Source organism: Mustelus asterias, chromosome 8 (assembly GCF_964213995.1).
Source record: "Mustelus asterias chromosome 8, sMusAst1.hap1.1, whole genome shotgun sequence".
In the NCBI taxonomy this organism is placed as follows: Eukaryota; Metazoa; Chordata; class Chondrichthyes; order Carcharhiniformes; family Triakidae; genus Mustelus; species Mustelus asterias.
Genome location: NC_135808.1, coordinates 119,919,253 through 119,938,339, shown reverse-complemented (window position 1 = coordinate 119,938,339; position 19,087 = coordinate 119,919,253). Strand labels below are relative to the sequence as shown.

The window sequence follows — 19,087 nt, the reverse complement described above, 5'->3', positions numbered from 1 at the left end:
TCCTGGGGTGGAACTCGAACCCAGAGCTTCTGACTAAGAGGGATACTACCCATTGTCATTAGATCTCCCCTTTATGACTGTAAAGTCCCTTAATCAACATCCTTCAGTTCTGATCGCCCCATTATAGGAAGGATATAAAATTAATTTAAAGGTACAGGACAGATGTCTTAGAATACTTCATGAATAGATGGTTCCAGGTATAAAATTGGACTTGAGAACTTAAGGGTTTTGTCATTAGGGATTGATCTGATAGAGGTCTTCCTAATTATAGATAGTTCTGATTAAATAAATATGTTTCCATTGAACTGGGAGGTGATAACACAGGGGAACAAATTTAAGTTAACTCCAAAGAAATGAAAGGAAGGGTTACAGATGATCTCTATCCATGGAGCTGGTTAAATGTGGTACTTTCAACCCCAAATTGTTGTTGAAACCAACTTTGTGCAGTTCAGAGGAGGTTCACCAGATTGATTCCGGGATTGAAAGGGTTGACGTGTGAGGAGGGATTAAACAGTTTGGGCTCGTACTCGCTGGAGTTTAGAAGGATGAGAAGGGATCTATCTGATTGAAGTGTATAAAATTTTAAAAGGGATTGATAAAGTAAAAGTAGATCAAGTGTTTCCTTTTATGGGGCTATCTAGAACAAGAGGTCACAAGTATAGGGTGAGAGGCAGTAGATTTAAAACTTGAGATGAGGAGGAGCTACTTCTCGCAGAGGGTGGTGAATTTGTGGAACTCACTGCCCAATAGCGCGGTGGAGTCTGAATCATTGAATGGTTTCAAGATGGAGATAGATATATTTCTGATAAAAAAAGGGATATGGGGAACAGGTGGAGAGGTGGATTTGAGACCAGGGAGAGATCAGCCATGATCTGATTGAATGGTGGAGCCGGCTCGAAGGGCTGAATTTGTCTACTTCTGCTCCTAATTCCTATAAATTTTTATCAAAGCCGATTTGCTGCTTGCGAAAGAAGAATATGAAAGGATGTGGAGCGAGAGCATGGGGAATGTACATTGCTCTGAACCGCAGAATGAAACAGAGGAAGGGAATGTTTAAAGCTGGAGAGACGAGTGTACATACATGCTGCTGAGGAAGAAGCGGTGTTGGATAGCCAGATTCAGAAGGAAGTAGACTACTCCTTCCACTGCCAAGGCAGTAAGGTTCTTGCCAATAAACTCCCAATGGAATGGGTTAAAATAAAATTCTTCACCTGCAAAGCAAGATTCAGGATATTAACTAATGGGTTTGTGTATCTTGAGAACATTTCTGAAGTAATTTCCACAAATACTGACTGATTTTCAATGCTGATATCTTAGTGCACAAGGATTAGCATCCCCCACGGTGCTGAATAATCTTAACTCAATTAGAATGATGCTCAGGACATTACAATTCATAGAATCCTACAGTGCAGAAGGAGGCCATTCAGCCCATCAGGTCTGCACTGACCACAATCCCATCCATGCCATTTCCCCATAACCTCATGTATTTACCTTAGCCCCCTGATACTAAGGGGCAATTTAGCATGGCTAATCCACCTAACCTGCACATCTTTGGACTGTGGGAGGAAACCAGAGGACCCAGAGAAACCCACACAGACATGGGGAGAGCGTGCAAACTCCACACAGACAGTGACCCAAGCCGAGAATTGAACCCGGGTCCCTGGCGCTGTGAGGCTGCAGTGCCTCTAACAAGGGGAAATTCAGTCACGGCTCCTGTTCTGGAATGCCATCCAGTGACCTCTTTGTGTAAGTGTGAAGAGATTTGTTCCGGACACAGTTAGTCTCAACACTGATGTCCCCACAACATTCCAGTGACACCTCTGAAGGTATTGATTGTATTCACTGGAGTTCAGAAGAATGTGGGGGGAATCTTACATAAACCTATAAAATTCTGACAGGACTAGACAGGGTAGATGCAAGAAGGATGTTCCCGATGGTGGGGGTGTCCAGAACCAGGGGTCACAGTCTGAGGATACAGGGTAGACCGTTTAAGACAGAGATGAGGAGAAAGTTCTTCACCCAGAGAGTGGTGAGCCTCCATAGAAAGTAGTTGAGGCCAAAACATTGAATGTTTTCAAGAAGGAGTTAGATATAGCTCTTGGGGCAAAGGGTATTAAAGGATGTAGAGAGAAGGCTGGATCAGGCTATTGAGTTGGATGATCAACTTGATCATAATGAATGGCAGAGCAGGCTCAAAGGGCTGAATGGCCTCCTCCTGCTCCTATTTTCTATGACTGACCAGACCACCACAGAGAATGAGCTATGGGGACGTGATGGCCTAGTGGTATTATCGCTAGACTATTAACCCAGAGACTCAGCTAATGTTCTGGGGACCTGGGTTCGAATCCCACCACGGCAGATGGTGGAATTTGAATTCAATAACAAAAAATCTGGAATTAAAAATCTACTGATGACCATGAAACCATTGCCGATTGTCGGAAAAACCCATCTGGTTCACTAATGCCCTTTAGGGAAGGAAATCTGCCGTCCTTACCTGGTCTGGCCTACATGTGACTCCAGAGCCACAGCAATGTGGTTGACTCTCAACTGGCCTCAGGCAACTAGGGATGGGCAATAAATTCTGGCCAGCCAGTGACGCCCATGTCCCACGAATGAATTAAAAAAACTTGATACAATTGCTTTCAAATCTAAATCGGGGGGAGTATGAGAGAAAACAAGTAGAAGAAAAATAAATAGCTGCTGCCACTGCCCTTCAGCAGTCTGGGATCCTAGGCCGGGGTTTTTAGGATGGTATCTAAAGAGTCATGATATGGAGATGCCGGCGTTGGACTGGGGTAGGCTCTTTGGATAGTAAGAAGTCTCACAACATCAGGTTAAAGTCTAACAAGTTTATTTGGTAGCATGAGCTTTCGGAGTATCACTCCTTCATCAGGTGAGTGAAGAGTGAACACAACTCTTCACTCACCGACAGCGGAGCGACACTCCAAAAACTCGTGCTAACAAATAAACCTGTTGGACTTTAACCTGGTGTTGTGAGACTTCTTACTATCCAAAGAGTTGGCAGGGAACGCATCTCCATTGACACTGTTTGCCCCTCAACAATGTCACACTCCAGGTGAGCATTCATTGGCTGCAAGTGGGAGTTCCGCCCCTTACTCAGGAGAAAGCCCCGCCTTAGAGAGCTGCTGGCCAATCAGATTGGCTGGAAGCTCTCTAGTCTCTGCAGCGCTAGAAGCTGCGGTGGACATGAGTGGGATTGCAGTCCCCAGACCCTTAGTCCTATGTATCCAGGAAAAGGTAAGTTTTTGGGGGTACTTAGGATGGGGACGATAGGGGAGGCCTGGGCGGATGGGCAGTGGGGGTCTGGAGTGTTGGGGAGGGCTGGCTGGTTGGGGGAGGGGGCCATTATGATGCAGCTTTATAAGACCCTCGTCAGACCCCACTAAGAGTACTGTGCTCAGTTCTGGTCGCCTCATTACAAGAAGGATGTAGAAATTATTGAAAGGGTGCAGAGAAGATTTACAAGAATGTTGCCTGGATTGGGTGGCATGCCTTATGAGGATAGGTTGAGGGAGCTCGGTCTTTTCTCCTTGGAGAGACGAAGGATGAGAGGCTTTTTCCCAGGGCTGAAATGGCTGCTACGAGAGGACACAGGTTTAAGGTGCTGGGGAGTAGGTACAGAGGAGATGTCAGGGGTAAGTTTTTCACTCAGAGGGTGGTGGGTGAGTGGAATCGGCTGCCGTCAATGGTGGTGGAGGCAAACTCGATAGGGTCTTTTAAGAGACTTCTGGATGAGTACGTGGGACTTAATAGGATTGAGGGTTATAGGTAAGCCTATATATAGGCCTAGGTAGGTAGGGACATGACCGGCGCAACTTGTGGGCTGTAGTTTTTCTATGTTCTATGTTCTATTGGTCCAGCGGCCACCAGACCTTAAGGGAGTGGTGCCCAAAGTTAAAAGGGGGCTTCCGATGGAGGTGACCCACATTCCACTTTTCTAGCCGAGATCCAAATACAATTATTTTCGGGTTCCTCTGTAACCGGCAACTCCTCTTAAAAATTGAGGCTGGGAGAGAAGTGGCCTTTACGCGGTCAATAATTGGCTGCTTAAGGGCCTCAATCAGGGCAAGGGTAAATCTGAGGCCTCGCCCAGGCCAGTGTAAAATTGCACAGAGGTCGGGGTGGGTTGGAACCCTCACACTCACCTCCCTCAACTACAAACCCTACCAGTGGAGGAGCATAAAATTCAGGCCATAGAATAGTAGTAGCACAGTAGGAAGTTGTGAAATCCGAGAAAGAAACTGTACAATTCAGTAAGGAGCATTAAGAATCACAATTACATGTGCTACCAAAACATGGATGCCTTTATTCTCCTTCTAGGCTCCCTCTGCTGGGTAGCCTTAAGTGGGCAAAATGCATAACCCAAGTTTCAATACACTACAGAGGTCACTACCCCTCTGGGGTAATGACTGCTGTCCACAGCTTGCTGATATGATACAAGTGAGACAAGTGGACCAGCGTTCGGCCTCTTTAGGCCTGTCCAGTGGCAGCTGCACCCAGTTCACCTTCGAGACACAGAGTCAATTTTCATTATGAAGACCCCAATTAAGGATCACGTTTTGGGGCCGCTGGCAGTTCTGCCATGGCAGAACAGCCCAATGCCATATGTGGTGGCCACCAGCTTCAGTGAGGAGGCCTCCCTGCAGCAACCCAGGAACACCCAGCTAGGCCAGTGACCTCAGGAGCTCACCATCATCCTTGAGCGGTAACACTACTGAACCAGTCCCTCCACTGATAAGTGCCGGCTTGGGACCCACTTCTTGGTCAGATATCAGAGTTGTAGAATAGAATAGAACAGAATCCTTATAGTGCAAAAGGAGGCCATTTGGCCCATCAATACTGCATCAACAACAATCCCACCTAACCCCTATCCTCATAACTCCACGTATTTACCCTGTTAACCCCCCTGACACGAAGGGGCATTTTACAATGGCCAATCCAATCCACCTAAGCTGCATCTCTTTGGGACTGTGGAAGGAAACCGGAGCACCCGGAGGAAACCCACACAGACACAAGGAGAACATGCAGACTCCACACAGACAGTGACTCGAGGCCGGAATCAAACCCGGGAGCCTGGGTGCTGTGAAGCAGCAGTGCTAACCACTGTGCCACCGTGCCGTTCCAAAGCCTGTGGCAAAATTCAACACAAGCAGACCCCAATCTCAGCGGAATGCTTGCCTGCTTGGAGGAAGGCCAGATTCAGAGGATGTTAACGATCGCTATAATCACATCAAAAGTGTGGCTGGCAGTTACCTAGCAACAAGTTTCCCTGCTTGCAAATTCTGTGTGGGCTAATGGAACACAGAATGAGTCTAAAGTAGGAATGGAGATTGACTTTTGCACGGTGACTTAATTTTTATAGTAAGTCCCATCCTCTCTGGCCAGTATCCTGAAAACCTCTCATCGTTGTATCGTTCTTGCTCACACAACATTGGAGACATTTCACCCACTGATTTCTCCTCTGATCTTCGCTCTGTGAAGACTTACCAAACCTCGCGTATACGTCAGTCACCGCTTGATTCATGGCCAGATCGATCAAACCCCTTCCCAGGCAGAAGTGCGGAAATATTATCAGAATATTTTTCAATATTTTATTGAATATTTGCAATGTCTGGAACAGAAAAAAAACCCATTATCAGCACTAGACACTGGTTACGGGGCCAAACGCTTCTGAACCAAAGAATAACATAAAAAGTCTATTAACTACCCTGTATATGTGGCAGCCATCTATTATCCTATATCAATGCCAGCCATTATCCCTTGTATCTGTTCCAACCATCCATTACCCTGTATCACTGCCAACTATGTAACATCATCGCCAGTCGTGCTTTATCACGATCAGCTATCAAGTTGCCTGTAGTTCTGCCAGCTTTTTAATATTATATGTTGCTTTTTGTCACTGCCAACCGTCTATCAGCCAATACCACTGCCAGTGACCCATTAGCTAATGCTACTACTTTATAAAAGCTTTTTTTAAGTTTATTTATTATTGTCGCAAGTAGGCTTTCATTAACACTGCAATGAAGTTACTGTGAAAATTCCCTAGTCGCCACACTCCGGCGCCTGTTCGGGTACACTGAGGGAGAATTTAGCGCAGCCGATGCAACCTAACCAGCACGTCTTTCAGACTGTGGGAGGAAACCGGAGCACCCGGAGGAAACCCACGCAGACACTGGAAGAACGTGCAGACTCTGCACGGCCACCCAAGACTGGAATTGAACCCGGGTCCCTGGCGCTGTGAGGCAGCGGTGCTAACCACTGTGCCACCGTGCCGCCCTACTGGTCACCTATTATTCTGTACCCAACAGTTGGCCATCTCTTGCTCTGAATCATTTTTGAACTTTGATGAAAGAACAGAAATGTAATTGGCCTTACAAACGTTTCAGAGCCACAGGTTTTTCACGGATGCATTTACAGAACTAATAAATTATTTACGTTGGATGGGACTGGCGTGTGTTCACAAGTGATTGGCAGAAAAAACAGAAGCACCAGATGGAGAAATTTGACTGCAGCGAGTGGCGAGGATCTGGGATTGGATTTGATTTATTATAGTCACGTGCATTGGTATACAGTGAAAAGTGTTGTTTCTTGCATGCTATACAAGCAGAAACATACCGTTCATAGAGTACATAGGGGAGAAGGAAACGAGAGGGTGCAGAATGTAGTGTTACAGTTAGGGTGCAGGGAAAGATCAGCTTAATACGAGGTAGGTCCATTCAAAAGTCTGATGGCAGCAGGGAAGAAGCTGTTCTCGAGTCGGTTGGTACGTGACATCAGAATTTTGTACTGGCTGCCCGAAATCGCGGCGGAGGCAGATTCCGTCACGGATTTGGAAAGGGAATTGGACGATTATCAGTAAGAGAAACGATTTGCCGGGTTACGGGGAGAAGACAGGAGGGTGGGACTGGCTGAGCGACTCCTGTAGAGAGCCAGCACAACAGGGCAGGCCGAATGGCCTCCCTCTGGGCTATTATGATTTTACGATGACAGCACGGTGATTGGGTTTTGTTGTAATTTTCAGTCTTTTTTATCCCGCCAACAAACATGGTCACCAGATAAGATGCCAGATCAGGTAGTTGTTTTCACAAAAATGATCAAAAGGAAGGTGGAATTCAGAGAGAACTTACCCTGTTATTCTCAAAAAGCTCGAGTACAAATGTGGCAGCACTGCCATTGATACCAATGAAGAGATTGATGCAGGACAAAGCCACATAGGCTGTGCTCGGAACACTGAACACAAAAGAGGCTGGGTACATCATGGGAGTCACGGCCCACCTGGTGAACGGAGAGAGACGCGAGTTATAATGCAGGTGTTAACATCGGGGAGAAAGAACACGATAAAGTCAAGGTAAGAGAAAGCCTTTGAAGCGGAACGCTGCGATTGTGTCTCACCCATAGAGCAGCAACAAAGCTACGAAGGCTGGCAGGTTTTTCGGAGCCGTGTAAGCTTTCTTATTGAATCCAATGAAGATCAGGACCACCATTACTGCGGTTACTGAATAGTTACACTGAGAAATGAAAACACGTTCACAATTTCACTCTCTAGACACCGTTACAAATGCTAGTAGATAACAGCCAAAGTTTTCCAGCCCTTCCTGCCGGCGGGACTGCAAGATCCCATTGATGGTGACCCTCTGTGGCACGTCCCCTGTCGGTGGAGGGTGCAGGACACGCAAAGTAGACATTGGTGGGACTGGAAGATCCAGCTGCCAGCCAAAGGCGGGTTGCCTCTGCCGCTGGAAAATACAGCGCCCTGGCCAGTGGGGGGGGGGGGGGGGGGGGGGCGGCGGGGGGGAATCCCACTTGATCTAATGAAAGTGGTGAGGTAATTGCTGTTGTCTGCAGTTCTCTCACTTTGGGATACAAAGATGCTCTGACCCTCTATCTAAATATACTGAAGAAGGTTCAACCTCGCCAGAAAGACCCCCAGATGCAACATATTCCCACTTTACAATCCCATTTATTATCCTTTCTTCTATTTCAGTCAACCTGTACTGTAAACCCAGCCACAATAACACAGCTGTAACCCACTGATATGAAGCCTGAGACTCTCAGATATTTCAAACAGTGAAGGAGGCTCGAGACGTTAAACGGCCGGAATTATAGCGGAGGCTCAGAGAACGTTGGTCTAGGGCAGGATCGTACCAACCTCGGGTGGACGTGTTGGTAAAATTCCGCCAGTTAACTCTGCTTTTCTCCCTTCACAGATGCTGCCTGACCTGCTGTGTTTTTCGAGCATTTCCTGTTTTCATTTCAAACAGAGGGTGTTTGTGCAATGGAGAACACTAGACATCATTTCATCAATTAGTCTGTATGAAAAAGGCACCTTCACTCTGCTATCATAGAATCCTACCGTGCAGAAAGAGGCCATTCGGCCCATCGAGTCTGCACCGACAACAATCCCAGCCAGGCCCTATCCCCGTAACCCCAAGCATTTACTCTAGCTAGTCCCCCTGAACACTAAGAGGCAATTTAGCGCGGCCAATCCACCTAACCCGCACATCTTTGGACTGTAGGAAGAAACCGGAGCACCCGGAGGAAACCCAGGCAGACACGGGGAGAACTTGCAAACTCCACACAGTGACCCAGGCCGGGAATCAAACCTGTGTGTCTGGCACTGTGAGGCAGCAGTGCTAATCATTGTGCCACCGTGCCGCCAGTCACTTTCATTTTAATTCTAAATGACCACATAATGTGAAACAGGAAAGATATTCCCAATCGATTTATTTCACTTTGGATCAACAGAACTTTGATAATTAGATGCTCATCTCTTAGTTCAGATCTAGGTTTTATATCTTCATCATTGCATCCTTTAAACTCTTCTAAAAATCATAAACTTTAAAGCTTTGGGCATCACAGATTACTAATTCCATTGTGCCTGTGAATTGTGTTAATGGTTTTTCACTAAGACTATAACACTGAACACCTCAAGATATTCGATAATGTTACAAAACCATAAGATTTAAGAGCAGAATGAGGCCATTTGGCCCATCAGGTCTGCTCCACCATTCGATCATGGCTGATATGTTTCTCAACCCCATTCTCTCGCCTTTTCCCCGTAATCTTTGATCCCCTTTCCAATCAAGAACCTATCTATCTCTGTCTTAAATACACTCAATGACCTGGCCTCCACAGCCTTCTGTGGCAATGAATTCCAAAGATTCACCACCCTCTGGCTGAAGAAATTCCTCCTCATCTCAATTGGAAAGGGTCATCCCTTTATTCTGAGGCTGTGCCCTTGGATCCCAGTCTCTCCTACGAATGGAAACATCTCCCCCATGTCCACTCAATCCAGGCCTTTCAGTATTTTGTAAGTTTGAATGAGATCCCCCCTCATCCTTCTAAACTCCATCGGGTACAGACCCACAGTCCTCAAATGCTCCTCATACGTCAAGCTCTTCATTCCCAGGATCATTCTCATGAACTTCCTCTGGACCCTTTCCAAGGCCAGCACATCCTTCCTTAGATACGGGGCCCAAAACTGCTCACAATACTCCAAATGGTGTCTGACCAGAGCCTTATAAAGCCTCATCAGTACATCGCTGCTATTGTATTCAGGGATATGGGGGAAAGGGTGGATCAGGATATTGAATTCGATGATCAGTAATTATCAAAGTGAATGGTGGAGCAGGCTCGAAGGGCCGAATGGGCGACTCCTGCTTCTAGTTTCTATGTTTCTAGTGCTCTCGAAATGAATGCTAACATGGGGTGGCACAGTGGTTAGCACTGCTGCTTCACAGCGCAAGAGACTCGGGTTCAATTCCCGGCTTGGGTCACTGTCTGTGTGGAGTTTGCACGTTCTCCCCGTGTCTGCATGGGTTTCCCTTGGGTGCCCAAGTTTCCTCCCACACCCCAAAGATGTGCGGGTTAGGTGGATTGGCCATGCTAAATTGCCCCTTAGTGTCAGGGGAACTAGCTAGGGTAAATACATGGGGATTGGGCCTGGGTGGGATTGTGATGGGTCGAATGGCCTCCTTCTGCACTGTAGGATTCTATGATCCTCTATAATCGCATTGCATCTACTTCCTAATATTATCGAACTTTGTTAAAAGCTTTTCCGTTCTGTTAGAGTACAATTTCAGCCGTGTGACAGATTATGGACGTACCATATCCCAGAGGAAGTTGGACACCCAGTAGATGGTTGGACTCATTCCACTGACAAACTGCAGATGCTTGGCGTTTGAAACCCTCTCCTGAATCAGGTAGAGCACGAAGCTTGCTGGGACAAATGACATTGCGAAGACCACGCTGATGGAAATGACTGCATCCACTGAGGTAGTCAGGCTGAAAAGGTAAACACATCAATAAACCCAACCAGAACACACGGGAGACTCACGTACACAGTCTGATTGCCGTGGCATACGAGTGCTTTCAGATTCCCAATATTGAAAAGTAATTGATTGCAAGTGATAAAGCCCACCAGGCCTGTAAACCACCGCGCAGTAAATGTGCCCCAGGAACTTACACCGTAACTTCCGATAGCTGCTCCTTTGTCAGGTTGAGTGGATGGTTAATGACGGTTATGCCATAGTCCTCTGCGGAAAGCTGGTCAGGTAGGTTTGCTCGGAGAATGGCGTTGTTGGCAATATTCATGAATGCGATGATGGCGTGCCAGCCTTTATTGTTGAACCACACCTGGAACAGTGTTACAAGAACATAAGAACTAGGAGCAGGAGCAGGCCATCTGGCTCCTCGAGCCTGCCCCCCATTCAATAAGATCATGGCTGATCTTTTTGTGGACTCAGCTCCACTTACCCGCCCACTCCCCATAACCCTTAATTCCTTTACCGTTCAAAAATTTATCTATCCTTGCCTTAAAAACATTCAATGAGGTAGCCTCAACTGCTTCACTGGGCAGGGAATTCCACAGATTCACAACCCTTTGTGTGAAGAAGTTCCTCCTCAACTCAGTCCTAAATCTGCTTTCCCTATCAAAACACTAACATAGGGAGCCAGACCCTTCAACACTAAACCTGCCATTATAGAGCTGGGGAGGCGATGGCCTAGTGATATTATCGCCAGGCTATTAATCCAGAAACTCAGCTAATGTTCTGGGGACCCGGGTTCGAATCTCGGCACTGCAGATGGTGGAATTTGAATTCAATAAAAAATATCTGGAATTAAGAATCTACTGATGACCATGAAACCATTGTCGATTGTCGGAAAAACCCATCTGGTTCGCTAATGTCCTTCAGGGAAGGAAATCTACAGTCCTTAGCTGGTCTGGCCTACATGTGACTCCAGATCCACAGCAAAGTGGTTGACTCTCAACTGCCCTCTGGACAAGGGCAACGAGCGATGGGCAATAAATGCTGGCCAGCCAGTGGCCCCCATGTCCCACGGATGAATAAACAAAAGGGTAGTTAACAAGGAGTGTCAAAACAAGCAGACACGCAAGTTCACACTAGGATTCATCAACAACCCAACTGACTTCACACCTAAAGTAAAGTCGCTTTAAAAAGTGTGGCATGATAAGTTGGTGTGCCAGAGTGAGGTGTACATCACAAACTGGAGCCCCTGCTCACTCTTGCTGAGCTCCCAATCTCGGGGCAGTGAGAGCAATGCCAAGTGAAGACGAGGTGCTTCCTAACACTGGAACCGTGACAGTTCCGAAAGACCAAAAGAGGCACATCTCCTGGTTACAGAGAGACTCTGGCCAAAGATCACATGTTTAAGAACCGTTTCACATACACGATGGAGTTGGTGCCTGACAGTCTAATTAGTGGAACTGTCGAGGCAGCACGGTGGCACAGTGCCTAGCACTGCTGCCTCACAGCGCCAGGGACCCGGGTTCAATTCTGACCTCGGGTCACTGTCTGTGTGGAGTTTGCACGTTCTCCCCATGTCCGCCTGGGTTTCCTCTGAGTGCTCCGGTTTCCTCCCACAGTCCAAAGATGTGCGGGTTAGGTTGATTGGCCATGATAAATTGCCCCTTAGTGTCAGGGGGATTAGTAGGGTAAATACGTGGGGTTACTGAGACAAGGGCCTGGGTGGGATTGTTGTCGGTGCAGACTCGATGGGCTGAATGGCCTCCTTCTGCACTGTAGGATTCTATGTTCTATTTTATTTTAAAAATTTCACTTGGGGTAAATGTAGCCCGTGTAACAATCAGATTCATCACAGTGTAGGAGGGCGGCAGTGGGGCCTATTGACTCCTGCTGGCTCAGCTCTCTCAGATCACAGGAACATACTATTAAACTGACTATTATAGTTGAATCATTGTTTACTTTTTTAAAAAGAATTGCAAGTCCATGATGTTTTTTGTGGGCATTGAGGTGAAGAACATGAATTTTGCGAGATGGAGCACCATTTCTAACTTTGTCACTTGTTGTTGATGTTCTGCAGTGGAATTATTTTTTTAATTAAGCGTAACAATGGTAATTATTATATCTATGGTGAGGGGCAAAGTGGGGTTCCGATTTAAATCCTAGTCAACGCTGATCACGGATCAACACGTCATCATCAGTAAGGAGTGGGTGTAATTCATAAAAGTGCATACTGTACCAAGGCAACTAATGATTGGGTGGCACGGTGGCACTGTAGGTTAGCACTGCTGCCTCACAGCACCAGGGACCCGGGTTCGATTCCCGGCTTGGGTCACTGTCTATGCAGAGTCTGCATGTTCTCCCCGTGTCTGCGTGGGTTTCTTCCGGGTGCTCCGGTTTCCTCCCATAGTCTGAAAGACGTGCTGGTTAGGTGCATTGGCCGTGCTAAATTCTCCCTCAGTGTACCCGAATAGGCGCCGGAGTGTGGTGATAGGGGATTTTCACAGTAACTTCATTGCGGTGTTAATGTAAGTGTGACACCAATAAATAAGTGTTAAACTGATTAACAGGTGGAAAAATAGTTACCACATGTAAAAATGGAAGTACTAAAATAACTGTTAAAATAATTTTCAAGAAATATAAATATTCCTCAGGAAATAATCATAGAATCCCTGCAGTGCAGAAAGAGGCCATTCGGCCCATTGAGTCTGCACAAACAACAATCCCACTGGGCCTTATCCCCGTAACCCCACATATTTACCTTGCGAATCCTCTAATGTACACAGCCCGGGGCACTAAGGGGCAATTTAGCACGGCCAATACACCTAAACCGCACATCTTTGGACTGTGGGAGGAAACCAGAGCACCCGGAGGAAACCCACGCAGACACGGGGAGAACGTACAAACTCCACATGGACAATGACCCAAGCTGGAATCAAAGCCAGGTCCCTGGAGCTGTGAGGCATGAGTGCTAACCACTGTGCCACCCATACTAGGCCTTTCATCTTTGCATCGGATGCTTTACAGCTCAAGGAATCTGTTGACTTTTGATCAGAATTCACGCTTCATGAGGAATGATAATGTTCGGAAACCCACCTTGACATTTTCCTCAGTCTCCAAATGCTTCAGGAAAACATTCAGGCTTCTGAATGTCACCTGTGTATTATTGCCCTGTTGCAAAGAAAATAACTAAATTAAATCAAGCAGGCAATCACTGGGAATAATGCAATATGAATGTTATAAAAGTAACATCGTGGTGTGAGCAGTATATTTGTCGAACACTAGAGGGAGCAATGAACACATGGCCTGTGAATGAGGGACCATGCCTTCACAACCTGCTCACGCGCCCATACTTGTGAAGCAATGAATTGTCTGGGTTTTACCTGTTGATTTGGGTATGGCCAACACTGACAAATCTTTATGTTGCTTTGAAGTAAGAGTGACATCTCCCTGAGGGCAGAAATTTGAACAGATCGACCCAGGAGAGAATGGATGGGGAGGATCACCGTGCTGACATTCCGGGGAGGAGGCCACAGGAGGCGATTAAGGCCCCAGTGACCCTAGGGTTGAGCTTGTGCAAGATGGAAGAGTCAGATCGTTAAACCCATCAGGTTACTGCCAAAATGTTGAACTGGATGCCAACATATTTGGCAATCTGGCTGTTCAAAGCTGTCAACTTGTACACAGAATTCAGCCATGAACCCAGACCTCGCAGACTCCATCAGTGATACAGACGCTGACATTTTATTTTGTAATGTCTGACTGATGTTACTCTCATCTACTTCAACTGCCTTTTTAACCTTGCGTTTATCAGTTCAGACACTTCCACCTGCCTAAATACCCTCGGTGCTTTCTCTGGGGCAGCAGTTGGCAAACAGTTTTTACAGGGGCACCCCCTCCCTAATTGGCACGGAGATGGGTTTGGTATCTCATTAATGGCCACAGGGGCGAAAATGGATGTGGGATTGTGGCAGTGCAGGCCAGATTTAGGCCGTCCATGGCAACTCCTCCTGTAGCTGCCTGTCTCAGGGGGACAGGGGGTCTTATAGTCTTCCCTTGTTCTCGAGTGACCTCCCGCCCCCAATTCTGATGGCAGCCTTTCCCCCTCCCGTTACCAACCCCCTACCCTGTGGTGTCAGGGGGAGTGATAACTCCCTGCAGTATCCGGGCACTTACTGTCCATTCACCCCACCACCTGGGGATCCGGCACCTATATCCCAATGGCCAGGTTCCCTCCTGCAGAATTTGCCCTCACATGGAATCTGCTGTGTTCCACAGGGAGGCCATGAGTGACTCCCCCTGCCGTGTACCCCCCCCCCCCCCCCCCACCGCCCCTCCATCCAGCTGGTCTGTCCCAGAGAGTGGGTGCAGTGGGTACAGCTGGTGCACCCCAGTCAAAAACTCCTGGACAAACTCACAATGAGCTAATTAACAATGTTAATTGGCCTTCTTAATGAGCTGGGCAGGGTCTTAAGGCTGCCCTCCCTCTGCCCTGGTGAAACTCTGCCACTGGGAACAACATCGGGAAAGCAGCATGCCAGCTGGTACTGGTATTCCCAGCCCACCTACATTCCATTCTTCCATCGGGAAAAAGATACAAAAGTCTGAGGACACGTACCAACCGACTCAAGAACAGCTTCTTCCCTGCTGCCATTGGACTTTTGAATGGACGAACCATATATTAAGTTGATCTTTCTCTACACCCTAGCGATGACTGTAACACTACATTCTGCACTCTCTCCTTTCCTTCTCCCCATGTACTCTATGAATGGTATGCTTTGTCTGTACAGCGCACAAGAAACAATACTTTTCACTGTATCTCAATACATGTGACAATAATAAATCAAATCAGATCAGACCTTATGACTTAGATTTGAAGAAGGGTTGTTGGAGTGCTCCTGCTTTATTATTGCGGAGGCAATGGCATCAATTAAAAGGAAAGTTGTATAAATACTTGAAGCAGAAGTAGGGGCTATGGAGAGAAGTCGGAGCAGATTGCTCTGGCAACTGAGCTGGCAAACATGATGGGCTGAATGGTATCATTCTGCTAGTCTTTGTTCAGCCACAACTTGCTCATTGAGGTAAAGGATGACGTAATGAAACGATCACATCAGTTTGAAAGGGAATCGAGTTTCCACTGTTAGAAATGTATGACCTACCCCAGTGACGTTGAACATCCGACCCAACTGAGTGAAGAAGACATTGATTGGTTTTTCATCGACGTGTAAAACTGGAAGTTTCCCCCCGACTGAAATCCCGCCGTACCTGGAAACAGCAGAAGACCAAGCTGAGAGAAGGCACCTCTCACTCGCTAAAGTACAAACCATTACAGTAAATATTTTCGGCTCATTTCTCTCTCTGTGATTAAGACATTATTGGAGGCCGAGCGTAGAGCAAGTCATGGCGGCAGGAGTTCTACAGGACAGTGTTCTTGGCCAATCAGGAGGCCACCTCTGTTTTTACCATCCAATCCAGGCAGGTTCCTGAGGCGGGTGGACCAATCAGAGGCCCCTAAATTCTGGATGGCCAGCAATCCCAGCGGGTGAGGTGGGTGCAGCTGAAGCAAGTGGGTAACCCGGGCAACACCTCAGAATGGAGGCTCTTGCTGCAGCATTCTGAACATTTAATAGGCTGGCCATCCCATCCCAGTGCTGTGGGGATTGAGGAGGCATTGATTATCCCCTGGCCTGCCACTGGGAGGCCATCTCCAGTTAGCTGCTAGGATCTGGCTTCAGACGGGGAGATTCAAGTGATGTCATTAACCTTCCCCCCCCCACTTGGCCCCTTAATTGGCCTAATTGGCTAATTGTCGCTGTCAAGCTGGTAGCCATGGCTGCACTGATGTCGCTTCAGGCAGGATTGCTCAGAGGAGAGGAAGCATCAGGTAGCCGAAGCGATATTTGATTGTCTATGTTTATTCCTGGTCCCACCTCCGTGGAGCTGGGAAGATTCCAGCCCATTGGGTGCACTGCAGCAACTTGTCAAGGCTTCCCCGACAAACATTTCCCAAACATCCACCACCCCAAAGGACAAGGGTAGCAGGGGAATCCTCCAACTACAGCTCCCCTCTGAGTGCAGACATGGAAACGCATCGTCATTCACCTTTGCTGAGCTTGAACCTTGGAACTCCCTCTTTAACAGCACCGCGGATGTACCCTAACCACACGGACCGCACTGGTTCAAGAAGATTCTTTACCATCACCTTTTTAAAAAATTCATTCGTGGGACATGGGCGTCACCGGCTGGCCAGCATTTATTGCCCATCCCTAGTTGCCCTTCTCAAGAACAATCAGGAATGGGCAATAAATGTTGGTTTTACCCATGATGCCCACATCCTGAGAATGTATAAAAAAGATGCTCTTGATTCCAGTTCTGTCTCCACTGAAACAACTCATAGCCCAAGGGTCAATTTTCCCAATAACCAAATACGAATGAAGTTATAACAAAGCCAGAAATAGCTGGCTTCACTCAGCAGCTTGATCGTATCTGTGGAGAACGCTGAGGATGTGATGGTTTGGGTGTAGCTGTTTTGAGAACTCTTCACTTCTCTCTGTAAGCGCTGCCTGACCTGCTGAGGGTCTCCAGGACTTCTCGGATTTTACTTCAGGTTGGCAGGTTTTGCAGTGTAATTTCTTTGCTTTCTATGTTTATTACTGAATATATCACCGGCCCAATTTGGAAACTATGTGTGGAAAGTATGCTGAGCAATGAAAATAAATAGATGAATCGCTCCATCAAAACAGCGGAGAAATCTGATCGGAATATTTTAAGTGCTCAGATGATATCGCGCAGTATAATTTCCCGACTGTAATCAGGAGACATTAATGCATTGCAAGTGGTTTTAATCATCAGGTAATTCTAAACACACATCAAATACAATGTGACATGTGTGTCTGTGCGTGTGCATATGTGTGTGCGTGAGTGTGTGCACGTATGTGAGGTGTGCGTGAGATGCGAGAGTGTATGTGAGTGTGTGCGTGTGTGTGTGTACGTGAGTGTGTGCATGCATGAGGTGTGCGTGTGCGTGAGGTGTGAGAGTGTGTATGTGAGCATGTGCGTGCGTGTGTGTATATGTGTGTGGGGGTGTGTGTCCTGGTGCGTGTGTGTATATGCGTGCATGTGTGTGAGGTATGTGAGGTATGAGGTGTGTGTGTGCATGAGGTGTGAGTGTGTGTATGTGAGCGTGTGCATGTGTGTGTGTGGGTGTGTGTCCTGGTGCGTGTGTGTATATGTGTGTATGTGCGTGCACGTGTGTGAGGTATGTGAGTGTGTGTGCATGTGTGAGTGAGTGTGCATGTGTCTGTATGCATGTTCATGTATGTGAGTGTGTGTGAGCATACGCGTGTGTACGCGTGTGTGAGACACATTCACATTGAAGTCCACTTGACATACTAAACACACCAGACAGCTGGGATTTACAATATGTAAAGGAAACAATTCAATACCTTTGTTCGTTAACCCAATATTTGTTCTTCATGCTGAAATTGAAGGAAAAATTGAAACAGGTTAAACCTCCCAAATTTTCCAGTTTTCAGATAGATCATTTTAATGCAGCCAATAATGACCCAGGTTTGTGCGATTATAATGACAGCGAAATTACCAGTGATCACAACTGTGAAACTGGCAGCAACTTCTTGCTACCCGCACATGTGACGATGTAGGTAGGAATCCAGAACTTGCTTTTCTGCCGGACACGCCAGGTCCCAGCAGGCGGCAATGTTAAGAAATTAGCTGAACCATTGTGAACGTTCTCTTTTATGCTGTACTATTGTTGTAACAAAAATACCCTTGCTGAATGAGGTGAAATTGGGGTTTTAAAGGTGTACCAAGCCATAACTACCTCTGAACAACCTCTCCAGCCCTGATAAAACTAATTTTATATTGGTGCAATGCCTAATTTCTAGTTTATGTTACAAATCCATTGTTTTCAATAAAATAAAATGGGCAGGACTTCCCAACTCCCCCCGCAATCCGCAATCCCACTGCATGTTTTGCCGTGGAGAGGCGGTGCATCACAGGCCGATGGTGGGATCATCCGGTCCCATCACTGTCAACAGGTTATCTGCTGTTCACACCCCCCAGTGCTGGGGAATGTGCAGTAGGGAGTGGGGGGGCGGGGTTGCCATCTGCAGGACTGGAAGATCTCGCCAACGGGAATGGCTAGATATTTCAGCCATCGCCTTATTCCCAATTGTGTCCCGAGCTTGTTTTCACTATCAGCAAAACATATTGAATGAGTGAAAGGTAATCAGAGCATCTTCCATCTTGGTTTGTTGTTTCTGAGAATTCTTCAATGCGATGACTGCTTAGCCTGCTCAATGACATCATTGTGACAGGATGTCTGAAGATCTCCTTTACTTGGCACCAGAATAAAACTATCACTGTTTTATCAGGGCTACAGAGGTTGTGCAGCAATAGTTATGACCCAGTACACCTTTCAAACAATGGTTTGTCGTATGAAGACAGATTGAACAGTTTAGGCCGATACTCTCTGGAATTTAGAAGAATGAGGGGAGATCAAATTGAGATATACAAGATGATAAAAGATATGGACAAAGTAGATGTGGAGCAGATGCTTCCTCTTGTGGGGCATTCTAGGATGAGAGGTCATAGTCTTAGGATAGGGTGCAGCAAATTTAAAACAGAGTTGAGGAGAAACTACTTCTCCCAAAGGGTTGTGAATCTGTGGAATTCGCTCCCCCAAAGTGCGGAGGATGCTGGGACAGTGAGTACATTTGAGGAGGAGTTAGACAGATTTTTAATTAGTAATGGGTTGAAGAGTTATGGGGAGAAGGCAGGAA

General features: G+C 46.8%; 1 protein-coding gene across 1 annotated transcript in view; it reads right to left on the bottom strand.

The window, feature by feature from the left end:
- abca4b (ATP-binding cassette, sub-family A (ABC1), member 4b) overlaps positions 1-19,087 on the bottom strand; it is a 136,857-nt gene that overhangs the window by 16,110 nt on the left and 101,660 nt on the right. The window contains exons 32-40 of the mRNA XM_078218844.1: positions 17,732-17,764; positions 15,446-15,551; positions 13,383-13,457; positions 10,487-10,656; positions 10,128-10,305; positions 7,414-7,529; positions 7,149-7,296; positions 5,509-5,632; positions 1,082-1,211 (exon numbers count right to left, since the gene is read on the bottom strand). Of these exons, the coding sequence (XP_078074970.1) occupies positions 1,082-1,211; positions 5,509-5,632; positions 7,149-7,296; positions 7,414-7,529; positions 10,128-10,305; positions 10,487-10,656; positions 13,383-13,457; positions 15,446-15,551; positions 17,732-17,764 (1,080 nt within the window). The remainder of the gene's footprint in view (positions 1-1,081; positions 1,212-5,508; positions 5,633-7,148; positions 7,297-7,413; positions 7,530-10,127; positions 10,306-10,486; positions 10,657-13,382; positions 13,458-15,445; positions 15,552-17,731; positions 17,765-19,087) is intronic.